This window comes from Urocampus carinirostris, chromosome 14 (assembly GCF_059441175.1).
Source record: "Urocampus carinirostris isolate Australia breed hairy pipefish chromosome 14, RoL_Ucar_1.0, whole genome shotgun sequence".
Classification (NCBI taxonomy): domain Eukaryota; kingdom Metazoa; phylum Chordata; class Actinopteri; order Syngnathiformes; family Syngnathidae; genus Urocampus; species Urocampus carinirostris.
In genome coordinates this window covers 20254676-20274983 of record NC_142362.1, presented here as the reverse complement: position 1 = coordinate 20274983, position 20308 = coordinate 20254676, and the positions used below count along the sequence as shown (strand labels likewise).

Here is a 20308-nt window from a genome sequence, read left to right as displayed (position 1 = left end):
CGCTAGCCGCTTAGCTAGCTCCAATTCTGCATCCGCGATAGGGCCCCCTTCATCACGCCGACACGAGAATTCTTCAGGGCAAGGAGTTGATTCCATAACAATAGGATAGAAAGTAATCCAAAGTGTCGTTGTCAAACGGGACAAAAAACACAGAAGATAGAAGTAGACACTTAAAACAATAAATCACAAAAAGTGCGATTCAACACGGAGCTGCTGGAACGGCTGCCGCTCGCGGCACTGTTTTGATCTTGCATACTAAATCGCGAAATCATAGGTAGACTATGTGTATAGCAACATCAAAGATGCATACAGAGCTGCCCCACTCTTCTACCTAAATGGATCCAATTCGCCCTGTCTTTCCCGGCCCCCTTAATATAACTCCCTTCAGAAGAAAACAAAGCCTATTTCGAGAACAATTGTAAGAATCATTTACAGTGTGTTTAGGAACATCAAAAATTAAAGAGAGCTGCCCCCCTCTCCCACCTAAATTGATCCAATCACCCCTGTCTTTCCCGGCCTCCTAAATATAACTCCCTCTGGGGGAAAACAAGGCCCATAACAAGATTATGTGTAAGATTTTTTTCACACTGTGTATAGAAAATATCAAGGTCTGAACATTTCAGACAAATACGAAATATATTTGACAAAGTATTATTACAGATTTTTTTAGCTAAATTTGAGCAACCAAACGCTGAAGTTGTTCATTCAATAGGTTATCAATTTGTCTCTTTTTTAACAATTTTTGAAAATATTGTAACTCTGAAATTCTGTTAAATCATTTATTTTATTGAATTAAGGTTAAAAGTCGATGAACTTATAATCATTTAGACTGGATGAGAAAATCCACATTTAAGTATTTTGACTGTAAAACCCAGCCTTGACTTAGATTACCGTATTTACTGGACTATAAGGTGCACTTGATTTTACGGTGCACTCTCAAAATATTCCTTTATGAGACTTTACTTGTATTTATTTTTTATAAATACAGCAGCCCGGGCTAATCTATCAAAAGTAACTTAAATAAAAACTAAAAACATACGACATAAATTTAGGAAAATCTGGTTTCAAAACTAAATTGATTCATTCATTCATTCATTGTGGTTACGGTATGTTGAAGAATTTTATTGTAACTGCATTTTCCTATTTCCGGTCTATACAGCGCACCAAATTATTATTAGAATTTCTGGACAATTTTGGTTTATTTAGGTTTGCCTTATCGTACGGACTATAAGGCACACCTAAAACCCAAACATTTGCAGCAAAATCCGTAAGTGCGCTTTATAATCCAGTGAGCCTTATAGTCCAGACAATATGGCATCTTAAATTCCATCTTTCGTTTAAATTTTGATCTGAACCCAAAATAATAATTATCCATCCATTTTCTGCACCGCTTATCCTTACTGGGGTTGTTCAAATTCCACTTGGGGAGGCTATGGTAGCCGGAATTGAACCCTGAATCCGCGCATCGAGGAGCTACGCGCTAACCACCTACCCGCCGTGCCGTCCAAATACTAATTAAAAAAAGAAAAACAATGGACCGTTTCTGTAGAATGACCGAAAAAGCTCGTCGAGTGTTGTCTCAGAAAACAATACGTAGCAAAAATAACGTGTGGAAAACCAGTAAAACGCGTCCTGCAGCGCTCAGACAATTTGCTTAAACTGGCCATTGTCGTTTTTTGGGTTGCGAACCACAAGCTCCTGCCAGACGAATTCGATATAATGACTCCACGTTTATTGTCCAGCATTTATTGGGCCAAAACACACAACGCGATTTGTTTTCGATGTCTGCTTTGCTTGTCTGGCAGTCTATAAAACTGGAATTCAAGTATTTTATTGTCGTGATTTTGGGTTCCACATATTTACTCATGGTTTATTTAAGTACAGCCATTGAGAGCTAATTGACATTGCTGACCTGGCACGCTAAAACAAGACGTTATACAAGAGAATCCTGGGCAAGCACCTCCCTAAATGTTGGATCTTGTTTGGCTTTGTGGAAAGTAAAGTCAAGTCAAGTCATGTTTATTAGCCCTTAATCACAAGGAGTCTCAAAAGGCTGCACAGACTATTGCAAACCGCAGACTATTATTTCAGCATCCCCTGATCTAAAACCTACATGAGGGCAAGGAAAAACTCGAGATAAATGAAGAAACCTTGTGAACCACCAATCGAGAGCCAGTTCCTTTCGAGACAGTATTTTTCTCTTTTGATTGGTCAAAATAAAGCTTGTTTGATGTTGTTGTTTTTTTTTTAGGCAAAATTAAAATATTAGTTAAGAAAAATGAAAGAAAAGAAAAAACTTAATGGGGAATTAACATTTGAGCCATTTGGGGAATTTATTAACTTTTGAAATTTAAATTTTGGATTCCTTTCAAAACAATATGTTCAAGACTCGCCTCCTCAACAGAATTCTGATTTATTTTTAGCAATGTTGAAACTTTGATTTTTTTTGGGGGGGGAATATATTTTTAAGAGTGAAAACATGTTTTAAAAACTTCCAAAATTCCTAAAAGTAAATACATGAATAAAATAATTCTAGCATCATAATTTTTCATTGTTTTTAAGGTTCCTGTATAATTTAAGGATAACATTTACATTTCAATTTTACATTTTTGTTCTGTAAAAAAATAATTGTAAAACTTGCCTCCACAACAAGGTTTGATGTTTTTTGTGTATTGAATATTAATTAAATTGTTAAATTTAAAAAAAGGTAACATGTTTCAAAAATATTGAAAATATGTTTTCCTCTCATATCTCATCTCTTACTTTTTATTTCTCACACACAATTTGACAGAGGGTTGAGTCACCCACCATACAGCAACACGAACAAAAAATTTATACAATTGACATTCCCAGAAATTGCAAAAGAAACAACAAAAAAATGATAATATATTCATCTAGTTTCAGTTGAAGACTTGCAATGATTTTTTTCATAATGTACATTTGCTTTAACCTATCTCTCCATTGCTTTATGTCAGGAGGTTGTAATTTCAACCAGTAAACAGTGATCATTTTCTTTGCCTTAGAAAATAAATGTCCAAATACTTCTCCAGAAATTGAATATCACAGGGCAATTCCAGAAAATATGGGTGAAATACCCCACCCTCCCACTGTCCCGCCAACATAAATTGGATGTATTCTTATATTTTGAAGTAATAGAGGGTATATAGAAGTAAAGCATTTTTACTTTCTTTTCAAATTTTATTTGAATGTTTTTTTCTGTGAATACATATATTTTTTTCCACCCAAAAATAATAAGCGACAGTTTAAAGTTAAAAAAATAGTTTAAAATGATTCCAAATGAAATGAAACCAATTTAAACCACATAACAATAGTGATAATACAATTATGTACATATTTATTTTCTATAATTAATCTATTGTATTTTTTATTTTATTTTCTTCTTTTGAACAATCCATCCCTTTTTCTCTTAATTTTACTTGTACTGAAAAAAGATGCCTTTACAATTTTCTATCATGACCAAAAAGAACATTCATTATAAGGCTGGATTTTTTCTTATTTCTACTATTCTTTCATAGTTTGAATATTTTTTATTGTTGTGCCGCCTGGATGCTTTCTGGTTTGGGCAACTGTATTTCGAGCTTCACGGTGCATTTTTCCGAAATGTGCAACAGCTGCAGCTGCGGTCGGACCGTGCCAACGTTGCACAAGTCGCCTCAAAATATTTTTTTAAGCTTTAAAACGTGCCCTTCTAAAACCCAAACCTCCTGGAATTTGACTTTGGTTTCAAAAGTTCAACTGTGTATGGAATGAATCACTTGTTTGATCGTCAAATTATGACATTTCAGGAACATAACTGATCGGAACGATATCTGGGTCAAATTCCAGAACCTTTATTGCAATAAACCTGAAAGTGTGTTGATAATTCGGACAATTAGCCAGCTAGCTGCTAGCAATCTATACATACCAACCTTTCTACATTAAAAAAACAGTAGATTTTATTGCCCACTCTATTTTTCTGAATTTGTATGGGTGCTTGAAATCCTTGAAAGTCCTTGAAGTTTTATGTTGTGTTTTTAAGGTTTAAAAAGTGGTTGCATTTTTGGTGAAGTGCTTGTAAAGGCTTGAAATTGTTGCTATATAAATGAGGCTGACACTGCTCTCTGGTGGCTTCTCTTTACCATTGCATTGTTTCCTCCCTCCTGATTAACGGCAGCTGACATTGATTTGAATAGCTTTGTCCTATGAAACAATATTGCCCCTATGGGACAGGCGCGTGCTACACTTAAACAGGGCACTATGAAATGTGTATTAACCGAAGGATTATGTATGAATTATAGACATTTATTATGGGCCATGCAAAACATGAAGGTAAAGTTTCCCACATATTACCGTAATCTGTATACGCGAAAAGAGATTTGTCTCAAAAATATTTAGAAACGTATCGTTCGGATCCACAAATATTTTTGGGCTTTATTCAAGATCTAAAAATCATATGTCTTGATAAATTAACAGGCATTATTAAAACTTGCATATGTAAAAAGTAGATATATGTGAGGCTCTGCAAAATATAATATTCACTCTGGATTTCTTATTTTAATAGTATTGAAAAACTTGCTTTGACAGTCTTCAACAAGTGCTTGAATTTGGCCGTGAAAAATATGTATGAATCCTGATTTCATTGCGCAAAACACAATCTGACTCCAGAATATTAAAGACAAATAAACAATATTTGCTTGTTCAAAACCGTTGGTGGATAATTTTTACCAAAATGGTTAGAGTGGGTTATTCATAAAACAACCATAAATTTAGATACTAGTCTTGAGTCTTTTATTTTTATTTGAAAGAGTGGAGAAAAGCAGTAGTCTAATCTGTAAGGCTTTAGTGATGGTGAGTATACAGTGTATGATGTACATTTATGTCAACTTCTGTCTGTCCTGAACAGAGGTGGATAGTAATGGCGTTACATTTACTTGAGTAAGTTCTGGGAAGATTCGTACTTCTTACTTTTTAAATCCCTATACTTTTATTTTTACTTTAGTAAATTCATAAAGAAAAAAATGTACTTTTACTCTGCTACATTAGGCAACATTGGAGCTGTTACTTCATTAATCAATAAACGTAGGTTCGCGTCTGTCTGTCTCCGCTAAGGCGCATTGAAATCCTTTATTTTGACGCAGAACTCCGCCAGGCCCTGCCACCTTTAACCACTCAAACGTAGCAGCCAACTTCAGCAGGGGAAATTTTGTATATGGATAAAACAAATGGAAAATGTCGCTTAGCAATACCGACTATGAAAACACAGAAGAGGAGGAGCACCCCTGGCCTCACCTCAAAAGCATGTTCCCCTTAAAGGGTGCCAAACACCAGCTACAACATGCAATGTCTCCTTTGTTCGAGTTCATGGGCTAGCTTGGTTTTCCGCTTGCAGAGCCTGTTGAGATACTGTCAGTTTGGGGCTTTAAATGTGCTACTTAAGGCTACATGTGCTTAATTCATGTATTTAATTTATCCTATTTTTATTTCATTGTTTTTTAAGTACTTGAATTTACGTTGATAATCTACTTTTAAATTAAATGTTGTTTTTCTTATTAAATGGATGCACTTTGATAATTGGATGATCTGATGGTTGTTTTAAAAAAATCACTACTTTTTTACTTTTACTTAAGTAATATTTGGATGACTACTTTTACGTCTACCTGAGTAATATTATTCTGAAGTAACTGTACTTTTACTTGAGTAAAATTCTTGGCCTCTCTACCCACCCACCTCTGGTCCTGAATCACAACTGACCTTTGATTACAATGGTGATTGCATAATGCTTGCATCCTGTGTAGACTTTTATTATTTTTAATTTCAGAAGCCTCTGTGTACCAGAATGTAACTTGTAGAACTGAAATTGTCTCGTGCTCAACAAGGACGTGATCATTGGAAATTGCAAATTGTGTGTGTCACAAAACACAGAATGCTCCAAGTCGTCACAAAGTTAAAGAGTTTGTAAGGTAAAAATTAAGTTGCTACTGTTATTGTTTAGCCGAAGTCCAGGAAGAATTGTCAGTGTTAAGAAGCAGTGGAATTGGGGATTCAAGCTCTGTTACTGTGTTTATTAATGTTGCATCTGGATCTCTAATTAACCTGAATTAATGATATGCAATACATTTTGGAATCACTGAACTATTTTGAAGAGTAAGCAAAATCATGATGACTACAATGATGCTGTCATTCTGGATTTACGTATTGACGTATTATTCCTGATTGCATAATGCTTGCTTCTTCTGTAGAACGTAATTATGTGTTATTTCGGAAGCTTTTGAATGTAGACTGGATCATAACTTGTAGAAGTACAACTGTCATGCTCAACAAGGACATGATCACTGCAATTGTGAATTATGTGTGCCACAAAACACTGAGTTAGCAAAGTTAGCAAGTTAGCAAGGTAAAGATTTGGGCTAGGTTCACACTGCCGGTATATGACAGATTTTTTTGCACGGACATAACCTGTAACCGATCAGTGAAAGACCGTCTGGAAGGCTTATTTCCGATTTTGTTACAACAGACTCATGCCACTTTCATGTTTGGTCTTGAATCCGATTCATATCTGATCTTTTGGAATCAAACTTCTGTGTGAATGGTCGAGATGCATTCATGTCACGCACGTCATCAATAGGCGACAGATGTCATTATTCTGCGTTCAACGAGGTCTAAGAAAGCTGAAAAATCAACAACCACGGCGGACCAAAATACAAAGTGTCACGAATTCACACATTCGTGAAAAATGAACACTTGTTTATTCATGGAACAACCTACATCGCATCACATTTGACTGAATTCACAACATGTTCAAGTTCATTCTTAAAGCAATAGTCTTATCTAGTGGTTTTATATTATATTATATTATATATATATATATATATATATATATATATATATATATATATATATATATATATATATATATATATATATATATATATATTCCGGAGCCATATCCCCCTAGGGGAGGTGGCTAGAGTCAAGAACATATTTCTGACTCTTTCTGGGAGATTGATACAGAGGAGGGGATTCCCAGCCCCCTCGCTCAACCCAACTGATGTGTTTGGAGTCATTTGGTGACCAAACCCCCAATTCCAACCCTAATGCCGAGCGCCAAGCAGGGAGGCAATGAGTACCAATGTTGTAAGTCTTAGTATGACTCGGCCGAGGCTTGAACCAGCAACCTCCCAGTCTCGGAGCGGGCGCCCTACCCCCAAGGCCACCGAGCTCTAGTGGTAGTTAACAATATTTACATTAAAATCACGCCACACGAAGAGCATTCAATTAAGGTTTTAGATTTAATTAATTTATGGGGAGACAATGCTCCGCTAACATCCATGAGTACTTCCATAAAGACTGAGCGCATTGTGTGTCCTCTTCTGTGCATGCAGAACACTTGTGGCGTTCACACAGAAGAGAAAGCTGCATACAAGTTGCATAAATTGGAAATGTTTATGAACTCACAAAACATTGGATTTCATGAAAAAAAACTCACAAAACATTGGAGTTCATGAAAAAAAATCGTTCGAACATTAAGCACTGCAGTGTTAATCTAGCCAGTTGCAACTCTTATTGTTTAGCTAAAGTCCAGTAGGAATTGCAATGTCAAGAAGCATTGGGATCAGGGATTTTATCTTTGTTACCATGTTGAATAATGTTGCAGCCTGATGTAGTTATCTAATGCAACCAAGTCTTGAATCACCAAAATATTTTGAAGAGTAAGCAAAAACATGATGTTGCTATCATTTTATGACTGCATTTACCTTACATTGCTGATTGTGTAATAGTTGCTTCTGTGTAGAACATAGTTATATGTTATTTTGGGAGTGTTAGGTTTTAATTATTAAAATGTATCGTTTACCAAATTGTTCGAATTAGTTATCTGACTCCATTAACCAAACACAACCTACATTCACCTAACAATGCATGCTCGATTCTTGATGAAAGATGGACAAGAATAGCCGACCTTTTCTCACGGGGGCTGATTTAATTTCTTAAACAATTTAACTAAGCTAACTTAATCGAATATGGCGGAATTAGTCGGATTAGTATCGCTCGAGTCTCTGTCAAGCCTCCTCTCTCGATCTTCTCTTCCTTCTCTCGGCCCACGTTTTTTCTGCAAGCTGGTGTGGCGGCTCCTCCCGAGGGCATGCCAGGAAAGCCCCCACCTGGGCTCCACGGCTCCACCACCTCACCTCCATGTCTGGAAAAACTCAAAACAACATCATGACATCAGGGCCTTGTTCCAAACATCGCCTGCCGTCGTCCGTCAGAGTCCTGTTATCAAAATTCCCTAGTCAAAACGTTCCGCATTTGGAACAGCGTGACCTAAAGCCCACTCAGTGAAAATCTTTATTCCCATCTCATCTCATCTCATTAGCTGCACCGCTTATCCTCAGTAGGGTCGGGGGGTGCTGGAGCCCATCCCAGCAATCATCGGGCAGTGGGCAGGGGACACCCTGAACTGGTTGCCAGCCAATCGCAGGGCACACGGGGACAGACAACTCATGACATGAACTGTGCCACACATGCGCTAACCACTGCGCCGCCGTGCTGCCCGAAAATCTTTATTGCACTCAATAAATGTAACTTGTATTTGATCGTCGAAAATCCTTTATAGTAAAATGTATAAAATCCTTCAGGAGCCTTCAGAATTTCCTAATGTGAAATGGGTCACAACTTGTGCTCAATTACTACATGATCATTGGAATTGCAAAGCCTGTGTGTCACATAGCGTTCCAAGTTATAAGAAGGCAAGTTATAAGTGTGCTAGCAAGGTGAAGATTAAGTTGTCAGAGTTATTGTTTAGCCAAAAAACAGGAATAATTTGCAGAGTCAAGAAGCTTTCTGTTTCTTTCTCCTTTCATTTTTGCTTCAGTTCACATTAGGGTACATTCGGGACGTCCCCTTTCCCACGCTTGTATCTCATCCAACCAAAGGACCTCAAATGACATTGCTGTTTTGCTCTTTGGTTTTACCTTTTTGGCATGCAGATTCCTTTCTCGAGTTCCAAGTAGATGTTGGCCTGGAGGACAGCATTTGTCTTTTGTCAGTTGCTGCTGCTGTGTTTTGTTTTGAAACATGAGACCTTTTTTCTCGGTTCTTAGCATTAAGGGGTGAGAAACACGTCCGGTCTTTTGGCCTATGCACTCCTGGATGCTTTGCTGTCTTTTATAGCAATAACCTTTACTCTGTCATTGATGCTACAGTCCACATATAACATGAGATATTTTGATTAAAATCAAATATAAGTCTGCGTCACATTTTTATCTTTAGAATCACATATTTCTTTTAGAATTTTTGAGTGCCACTTGCCGTTACATCAGGATTACCAAGAGAGGACGCCAGATCTCCACTCTACAAAATAACGATCAGTCTAATCATTTTGAAGGAGCTTCACTTTTATTTATTAATACGCAGTTTATTGATTTGATGATGAGTTAATAATTCAATCAAAGACAAGCACTCAATGGATAACAAAAAACTAACGTAATTCAAACTAAAGGCAATAATCAAGCATTTCAGCAAGATGGAAATTGGAATAAGATGGGTTTTCTGGAATGGCGGGTATATTGTGTAAAGTGAAAATAGCTTGTGAAAAAAATTAGTAGTAGTGTTTGGGCCAGCACTAAATCGGCAGTTATATTTTTTCCTTTGTTTAGTTGCTACAAATACCTTGAGACAGAGAGCAACGTAGTGTTTGTTCCAATAAGCTGGAGTTTTTTCTCTCAGAGAAAGAGACAGGGTAGCCCCGGCTTGCTTCGGTCGAGAGAGCGATGTGTTTAGGAGAGGATTCGTCTTTGAGACGGTTTTTGGTGCATGTGGCAAGAGTACGGCAATTGCGATTCTGGTGCCCTGGAAAAGAGAAAGTGCTTGCACAGGGCTTTTAGGCGACTTTGTGACGTCAGTTCTCAACTTCCACTCAAGACTAGGTATTTGAAGCTCTCTTTACTGAAAACGCAGTCCGCATTTAGACGCTAACATGGGGGTGCATTCATTGCGCACAACATTTATTTTTTGCATAGGCATAACCCTTCATATGCTAAAAGGAGTAGAGCAGGGGTCGGTAACCTTTGGCTCGTGAGCCATGTATGGCTCTTTTCATGAGTACATATGGCTCGGAGATAAAACAGGTAATACGAAATTTCTCTTATACAGCTTCATGCTGAGCCAAGTGTCATACATGCAACACCGAAAACTAATATCCAAGGGGTTTAGTCCAATTTATATAGGACACAACTTTAACTACAGTATACAGTCGGGGTGTCACACCAGCGGACCCCGTTTTGGCTGTAAATCACTAAATCATCCTTTATATGGAAGCTCATTAAACAATTTAGTTTGACTGTTGAGAAACTTTGTGATGAAAACTTACAGAACCAACTTTAACCCAAAACAAATGTTTAACCCAGAAGCTCAAGCAAAGCACCTAAAGCAATTTGTTTGGGTAGCGGTATGAATGGCCGAAGCTATACACAGGACATGACGCGTACACTCTTTCTCCTTTGCCCAGCGCCGTCTGCACTGACGTTGATATCCTCGTTTGCAGTATTTTGTGACATTTTTACAAAAGAACTTTGCTTGTACTCTGTTTCGAAAGCATTATTTAGGACAAAAGTGACAGACAAATTAAGCCTCAACTTTCTTACAAGCTCTGGCATTCATAGATTTTATGAAATCATTAAACCTTAAACAGTGGAATGAAATGCGCTGAAGAATTAGCTTTTATCTAGAGAACGAGTTCGGAGTTTTTTTAAAATATCTGGTGTTGCTCTCTAAAAAATAGCTCCTTTGATCAAAAAGGTTCCCGACCCCTGGAGTAGAGTATCAATATCCCTGCTGGAGTATTTCCAAGTTATTCATCCTGACCCCAATGCTGACAAACACACGCACAACAGGATCAGGGGTTTTATCTTTGTGTTGAATGATGTTGCAGATGGAACTCCAAACAACCTGAAGTAATGATATGGAATAAAGTCTTGAATACATAATTAATTTTAAGTAAGCAAAAACATGACTATCATTTTGTTGTCATTGTATGGCTATAAGGCACACCGTTAAACCCAAAATTGGCCAGAAATTTGAAAGCGGGCCTTATAACTTTGTGTGCCTTACATAACAAAGTATTTAGAGTTGTGCCTTACCACACAAGGTTTTACAGTATACAGCCGTATGATTGATCAATTGATAAAATTCCTTGCTTGGAAATTATTGTATGCAACAGGATTGGGATCTGATGTGAAAGCGAACACTTCACCACGAGACTACTAGTGGTACAGATGACTCACAAAGAGACATTAGATTTGATCCCATGCTCACACCATTTTTACTCACAGAGCCATAGGTAGAGGATGGAGAAAGAAGAAAGTCATTAGGCACATATACATATTAAACCACAATGTTATTAGAGCACAGGTGAAGAAATGGAGAGACTTTAACCTATCAAAATGCAGAACAAAATGCACCAATGAGATCCCATGCCTTTCTGTATATTATTTGTCCACTGGTTGCCTGGTTGTTACGGGTTGGCGCTCTTACTGCCGGGACCCGGGTTCAATTACCGTTGTGTACAATATTTTGGAATTTAAGTCAGCGACACGTATCCAAATAAAGTATTTCCTATTGAATATTGTAGCAGCTGGAACTCCAATCAACCCGAAGTAATCAGATGTAATAATGTCTTGAATCACTGAATAATTTTGAAGAGTAAGCAAAAGTATGACTACAATTTTGTTTTCATTGTATGATTGCATTTAGTTTGCTGTTTGCATAATGCTTTCTTCCTGTGTAGAACATTATAATATGTTATTTTGGAAGCCCTTCACGTGGAATGGATCATAACTCTTAGAATTGGTATTGTCTTTTGTTCAACACTCATTTCTAAGCAAAACCTTTCTGTCTTCGCACTGACTGTGCAAAAATGTTCCTAATGGCTGCAGTGTTACCAGGCCAACGAGACTGGCTTTTTGGCATCGGCTCAGGTTCTGTTCCTTTCCTTACAAGGATCTCTATAGATTGTTAAATTTAGCTCTTAACATGACCTCACCCCAAAGAGGTTCTGAGTCAAAATGTCTGGCTTTTTGTGGTTGCCAATCAATTTCAACTTGTTGAGATTTTGAGGGAAGCCAAGTCTATAAAATAAAAGTGCTTTTGAGGCCAAATTGAACAAACCAGACACTTGTTCTTGTTGTTGTTCTTGCTCAATTGCAAATCCTTTTTTAAGAAATTGTATGGTAAGCCTTTTGGCCGATATATGATATTTATTTTGAGAGTTATACCAAGATGCGGGTTTGTTTTGACCAAAAGGTTTTTTCCTATATGTTAGGAATGCAAAAGTGGTCGGTCTGTGGCTTCTACGGGGACACGTCTTAAAGCCAGCTGTGGGCCAGACATTCTTCACCTCCGCCCGGTTTCGTTTTGCGCTGTTGTTTGTCTTTACTCGGCCGATCGCTCTGGAAATGCCAAAGGGAGACCATGCAGAACTTTGGACTGTGAGGCTGGTCTTTGTCATCAAAGAGTCTGGGCCCCATCCCACCGGTCTTGAGGGGTAGAAGTTGTTCTATCTATGTTCTATTCACAAGATTATAGTTTAATAGACACTCAAAACAAGGAGGGAAGACATCAAGGAATTTTGAGTTTGACAGTGTAAAACACTCAAGATGTAAAAATTTAACCTGTTCTAGAGGTCCGCCCCTGAGTATTTTCTTTTTATTAAAATCTCTTGGGCTACAAAAAGCAGATCAACCCTCAAGGGTGCCGATATCAAAGAACAGCAAGATGGCAGACTGTGACAATGAAGCGCTTAGTCACAGTCAAAATAAACAATCTTTTTTGCAAGTATTAAATACTAAAAATAAACCAACCCAAAGCCATGAGTCATATAAAGAACAGTGACGATGATGCGAAGAGTGTGCAAGCACTCAAATATTGTCAAAATAAACAAACCCTGGAATTTTAAGAATTCTTCATTGAAAGCTGATTAAAAACAAGTGTAAATGAACATAAATTATTCATTATATTCCCCACTTTTTATTTGATAAAAACAAAGAAATAAACCAAACCTGGCATTAAAAGCATCCATCGTTGCAAGCAAAATAAAAACAAGTGTAAAAGAATGTTTAACGATTTTATTATCATATTACCCACTGTTTATTTGACAAAAACATAGCAATAAACTAAACCTGTCAATAAAAGGACTACTCTTAGTAAGCAAAATAAAAACAAGTGTAAATACATTTTAAATTATTTTCTTATCATATTACCACTGTTTATTTTGGAACACAAAGAAATAAACCAAACCTGTCATTGAAATCATTCTTTGTATAAAGCGTTAAACAGTCAAAGTAGAACTAGCCTGGCAACACATGCATTCTTCTTTGCAAGCAAAATAAAAACAAATGTACTGCTAATTTCAGCAAATGTATCATAAACTTAAGATTATTTTCTTATAAGTTGTCAAGTAATATTGCCATGAAGGTGCAGACATTGTGCTATCTATATTCTGTCTAGAGATATACAGGACATATTGAAGCCCAAAAATGGTCAGTGATTTGACAATGTGACTGCAAATATTTCTCTGTGCCCCGTAATTTTCTAGCAACACTGCATCCATTTCTTTCCAGACACTGAATGCTAATTTTGGAAACTCCATACCGGCACAAAAAAACATCTGTTTTTGCTCAATGTTAATCCCGTTTACCTTTCTTCTCTTGCCCACTTTGAGCGTAACCTTCAGTCCAAATCGAAGTGCACTCAGAAATATTGACTCGTATGTTGATGAATATTTAATAAACTCAAAGAGGCCAATAAGCTTTTTGTATTTACATTTGCCAAGCTAAATTCTACCATGTTTTTAAGCTTGTTATTGATTCCCACTCAATGAGTGGGCGCTTTTTACATGGGCAATAAAACTGTCAAAAGTCGAAACGGTACACCCTGGGATATGACATGAGGTGGGGATTGTGAAATTCCTGGTACCTCAGATAAATTAATTGAAAAAAAATGGTATATATTAAGTATGATGAAATAAACTCATAGATAAATATACATGTGAAAAAAATTTTTTTTTATCTATCTTCGGTGTGATGTGACTTGAGCTGGTCGAGTGGAGTAGGAGGTGGATGAAGACGCCAAGGGCAGATTATAAACAAAACAGATTTTAAAACGTTTACTTGCAAACAGTGTAATACCCTTAGAATACATGTGTCACACTCATAGGCGAAAGGTCATATGGGGCCCGACACGTCATTTTATGTGGCCTGCGAGAGCTTAACATTTTTGAACATTAAAAATAAGTTATTCAACAGTGTTTTTATATCCATGCCAATGAGTTAAATTGAGAATGAAATTATTCCAATAATGTCCAAAGATTTTGCTACTTTTATATATTTAGGATATACCGTAGTAATGATGTATGTGTAGTGACATGTATCTTCAATGCAAACATGATGTTTGTAATGAGTTATCTTACGTACTGTATAACCGTAGTTACATTAATTTAACATGCCACTTTATTACATTAAATCAACTTCATAAGTTTCATCAGGCCCTTTGAGGACAGTGATTACACCGATATGGTCCCCAGTGAAACATAGTTTCACACACCTGCCTTAGAAAATGTCCCTGCATTACTTTTAATAATAGTCCCGTTTGTTCATTAGTTACGGCCATATTCCTTAGCAAGGGTAACAATTTTCATACATTTGATGGACGCAAGCTTCTTATCCATGATTATCATGTAAGCCTTGTGACACAAAGCAAATAAATACAGAACAAAAAATATGGTTTTGTATTGCTGCCTCCTTGAGTCTTTACAAGATTCTGAATTGAAAAAAGGGTTTCATGATGCCGTGACCCTAATAAATAGCATACCAACATTTTATATGACGTTTCCAATAGCAGACAGGCATCTTAAAAAGTAACTCGTCATACGCACCAACACCGCGGAGTTTTCAGACTCTTGAAATCAATGGTTGTAGATGTGGTATAGTGGGGATAATGCTATAAAAAGAAGCCAAAAAAAAAAATCGTACCTAAAACAGTATAGTGAAAACATCTTAGATTTGGGACACCATATCGATGAGATCAACTGTATCTCCTCTTCCTTGAAGCCATTTGATTCCTGAGCTTGTAATCACACTACTCAGACTGGCAAATCAGTGTGATAAGTGTAACTCTAGTGCTTGGTAGACAACAGTTGGACCCCCAAGACCCCGTCCTCAGGTTTTGAGACGCGTGCTATTTCCGCACCCCAAGAGGGTTCAGTTGCCTTCCAGGTCAGAGTTCACAGGTCATGGATTAAAAGGTCACGCAACATGGGTGCACTTTCACCCTTCAAATATCTGCCACAACTTCCAGGATTTCTGTGTTTGTTGTTGGTCCATAATCCCGAGTTGTGCTTCGGTTCGGGTTTCATCTGTATCTATCTGTCGAGACGTGAGGATATGGAAGCTTTTCTGAAAATATTCAATACATTTTTTACCTGAATCCCCCCCCATCCTGTATGAAAAATATGCGTAATCAGTGGGCACTACTACTGAGGCCTTCACTGTCTATCCACTCCACTTGTAGTCTGTTAAAGGATGAGAATGGCTGAAAATCTCTTAAGTAAAGGAGTTCACGTCACACAGAGAAAGGAAATCATTGAACTTGAATTGATCCAAGCTAACCAGCTAACTTTATCCACACCGCCTGGCTATCAAATGGTTGTTAAGCCCACTTGCTGTAGAAACTAACTGTCACTTGTCGAAAGATGCAATTCTCGACTATCTGTAGATATCGTTCTTTGGGATCTCTGTACCTCAGGTACTGCTACAAGGTGTGTACAACACTTGATTAGCTTGAGCTGCTTGGCATGTTGAGTAGCCAGGACAAAAGTCTGCTCTCTTAACACAGCAAGCTCCGTACAGTTCATTAAGCGAGGGTAAGGGGCAGTCTGCAATTTTCAGTGCTGTGATGATCACCTCTTGGCTGATATGCACATGGTAAACCATACATCTACACACATTATGTCAGGACGTATTTTCCTTGCCTTCATGTAGGTTTCAGATCAGGGGATTGGACGTATTGCAGCCCTTTGAGACTTTCTTCCATGAAGGGTTATGTAAAAAATGTGACATCACTTGACTTGGAAGTTCCAATATGATTTCTTTCAATTACGAAAATTTTCAGTGGTCAGTCCTGAATAATGTCATACTGAAAAAAATAATAACAAGGACAACTGCAAGAGAAAAGATGACCTTCGGGAAGAAAGAATTTCACACTATTGTTATATACTAAGACAGGCACGATTTACATTATTTCAGAGTAATATTTTCTTAGGTAATTGTCTTAAAATAGTCCTTTATCATGAAATGACCGATTAGGGCAAACCCTTACTATGCTGTTCTGCACACAACTGCAACATTCTTGCATGGTGATTGATTGGTGCCCCAAGTCAAACACTTAACTGTTATTTTGACAGTTCCTGGGGCGGGGACCCAACCCAAAGAAGTTCGAGTGCCTTTCAAACATTGTGATCCTTCGTTTTTGTCTCAGTGATAAAATTCCAGACAACAAGTGCCAGGGTCTAACTAATCCAACACATAAATCGTGGTCCCAAAGAATAAAGGTGACAAGAGGGAGGGTACAGTATTCTCCATCTGTATTGACCAAGATAGACGGCGTTCTTCGTCATTCGGTTGCCGAGATACGAATGGCCTCCGCCGTCTACGCTCGGAAGGGAAACGTTAACACTTGTGGAAATGTCAATGCTGGCATTAGGATGTGTCTTTACAAGACCTCAAGGGACTTGTGTTCTTCTCAAGGCACTTTACTTTCTGTGAAATAGAACCCCTCCCCTCCATTTCTACAGCCCCCTTCGGTGTCAGGGACCTCCCACACAAGTAAAGCAGCCCGAGTCGTACAGCAGTAAGTGAGAGTTGTAGTTGCAGACAGTTCAAGGTGGGCTGGGACAAGGAGACAGTACAAGGACTACAACGCAAAGAGTGTGATCTTACTGCATGATCCTCACTGAGGACTCCAGCGTAAGACTTTCAATACTTTATTCAGGAACGCCTTTAAGAGGTAGGGTAACGTCAATCCAATAGGATATGATTGCGAGGTTTTGCAACGAGTTTAGGGAATCCGAAATTTTTTCACAGCCTAAATTGGAGATCTGCTCCAGTAACGTCTAAGATTCTTTTCAGACAAAGTGAGGCTTGTTTCAATCCATTGGTGATGCAGTCTCAATTCCCCAAACCAAATCTGGTTCCAAACTTCATTCTTAATTAATCAAATGTTTTATAGTGCAGACGCCATGGCAAATGACTGGTTAGCATGTCTGTTTCACAGTTCAGAGGTCCTGGGTTCAATGACAGATACCATGTGTGGAGTTCAGATGTTCTCTCTGTGCCTGAGTGGGTTTTTTTCTGGGTGCTCGGGTTTCCTCCCACGTTCAAAACATGTTTGAAAGGTTGATTCGTGGATGAATGGTTGTCTGAATCTGTGTGCCGTGCAACTGGCTGTCAACTGGTTAAGGGTGTCCCCTGCCCACTCCCTAAAGACAGCAAACCCTAGTGGGAATAAGTGTCTGGGAAATGAATTAATAACTTTTATCTTGTATCCCTAATTTGATTCATAGATATTATTTACAAGCTCCTTGAAATCTGGCTTGCTAAATTGCACGGTTCTCAGCTTGAGTGGCCACAACCTTCCGTCGCAGAGTTTATTCCATAAATCACATTGAAGTGTTTTCCTTGTTCGGATTGTTTTTGCCCTTAAGTACAAACACAAAATGTTCAATGAAACGTTTTGTTTGCAAGGAACCGGTTAGAAGATTCATATGCTCTTTGATTGATGTCAAATGTCAGCTCTGTGTTGAATTTCATGCTCAATGCACCCATTTATAATCATTTGGAGGATTAAATTAGTACAGCTTAATTTTGTGGCAGTGTTGGTTGGTTAAGGTAAATTGAAGAAGGTGCTACAAATTTTGCTTTGTATCAGTATTCATTAATTTTAAGGCCTTAAATTTAAATGAATAGACACAATATCCAAAAATCTAACAAAACCTTCAATTGTTTTGGTTTAGATCTTGTTTAAAAATGGCACTATATACACAGTCACTATTAGGGGGCATAGTTTTGGCTTGAATGAAGGGGACGGCTCCCCTCCAACATAGAGGAATCATTGTTTTTTTCCCCACCTATATTATGTGATCGTTAGAAAAAAATGATGTCCCCACCAATGCCAGGACCAAACATACGCCCTTGGCCATTATATTTATTGAAAACAAATGACATGATCTGATTTTTCTAATCCGGGATGTGATGCCTCACTTGATCCAAGTGAAACTGAGAGGCGGTCCCAACCCTAGGGATGGTTAGGCGACCCCCATTTTATTCAGAAACGGTTTGGCAAAACAACAATGCCAACTCCTATAATGTAATAGTTTTTCCGCACTCTGTGCCACGGGGCTTGCTCATTTCCGGCAGTCAGTAGAATGAGTAGACGTGATCCAGAATTTGACCTGATTTAAAAAGGGGTGTGAACACAAACCCAAAACAAAACTAGACCCACAAACAGAACCGAGGTTCCCAAATTCCAATCGCCTTAAACGTGCTTTTAATTTTTGCTGCGATTGTTTGAACTCATCAGGAAAAGAGTCTACCTATCACGATCAAGCACCTATAAAAATGCTTTACTTGTGAACAGAAAAGACTTGTGAAAAGAAACAGCAATTAGACGATGTAAATAATCACGAGCTGTTCTGGCAATGTTAACAGTTTGTATCTTATACCTTTGACAGTCTTAGAACATTTGATAACTTTATCTTGAATGTCTTCCATTATTGTTCTTGCAGAAGTTATCCACACCCAAGGACCTTTGGATGGGAGTCTGTATGCCAAAGTGCGCAAAAAAGAGTTGTCCGATGGGACGGTGACGGTTAACGGGATCCCACCCAGCACTGTCGAACACTCCCTTACAGCCGTCGACCACGCCTTGTCGGTGAGCAGCGACTCGGGAAACTCCACGACCTCTATTAAAACTGACAAAACGGATGAAGCGACGGCTGGACATACCGCCATCACCCTTCCAAGTGTCCCCACTGTTGAAGAAGTGCCGCAGGTTCGACACCAAGACCAGCAAGACCTCAGCCCTCAAGAGAAACAGCAGCTAGAACAGCTCTTGGGTGGCTTGGAGGGGCCCATGCATCCTCAGGGATATCAGACCTCCCCTAGCTCTGCTGTTGGTGGAATACTCCACCGGGTACCCGCTCAGATACACGTGAACGGTCACCATACAGTTGACCGGGAAACTGACATTTTAGATGATGAGCTACCGAGCAGCCAGAAGGCAAACAGCGTGGACAGCCTGGGGACCTTCTCGTCCAACGAGGGCCGGGCCACGCCTGCTGATCTCTACTACCAGGCGGAATTGGCTGGAAACAGCCAGGACCATGTGCCGTACCTAGAGCGCAGTGTTGCAGAAATCCCAGTGGAAACCGTGCCTTCGCAGATCTGTTTGACGGACAAACCTGTTACGCTGACTAAGGACGTTTTACTCCGGACCTCAAATGATCCGACGACTCACAATCTGTACCTTTCGCAGTCCCTTGGTGGTGACGCACAAGCAATGCCACCAGCTCCTGCCCGGTCCACCAGCAGCAGGGAGGCGGTCCAGCGCGGTTTTAATATCTGGCAGCGCTTCGGCGTCCCTGAAGAACCCGTCACCCGCGGACTAACTTTTGGGACACTGCCTTCCGTTGGGAGCACGCCGCTTCCGCAGTTTCCCAATCAACATAGCGCTTCGCAAGAAGAAATTGAGAAATCAATCGAAACGCTCAACCTTCTCATGCTGGACCTGGAGCCAGGACGTTCCTTTGTACCAAAGTCGCAAAGCGCTCCATTGTGGGAAAAGCAGGTGGTCACAAACCAGCCATCTTTCACTCAAAGCCAGAGTAGCACGATCTATGAGGTGGACACTCCTCCGACTCCCGGCAAAGTTGGTCGTTCGTCACCCATCCATGCTAGCATAGCAGAACCCTCCTCAGTCTTGGACTTGAAAAGCACCGGAACTGGTCCTTCTTCATCAGTTGACCACACGTCGGTCGACGCCAACTCTAATGAGGGGGTTGGAGCCCATAGAAGGTGCCAAGATGCCCCCTTGGCCACTCTGTGGGACTCTCAGCCTGAGGAGGTCTTTAACGTTAAAGGACTTGTGGCGCAAAGAGTTGAAGGTAAGAGCTCAAAACACTTTTCTGTCACATACTTTCGAGAAGTACCGATTCTTTGCATGCCGGTTAGGACTTTTCAGCAGTCACTTTCACGGCAGTTCC

The 20308-nt window shown here is 39.0% G+C and overlaps 1 protein-coding gene across 1 annotated transcript in view; it reads left to right on the top strand.

The window, feature by feature from the left end:
• The window catches only part of tns1b (tensin 1b), a 100232-nt gene that overhangs the window by 65326 nt on the left and 14598 nt on the right, over positions 1-20308 (top strand). The window contains exon 15 of the mRNA XM_088353585.1: positions 18833-20209. Coding sequence (XP_088209711.1) covers positions 18833-20209 — 1377 coding nt within the window. The remainder of the gene's footprint in view (positions 1-18832; positions 20210-20308) is intronic.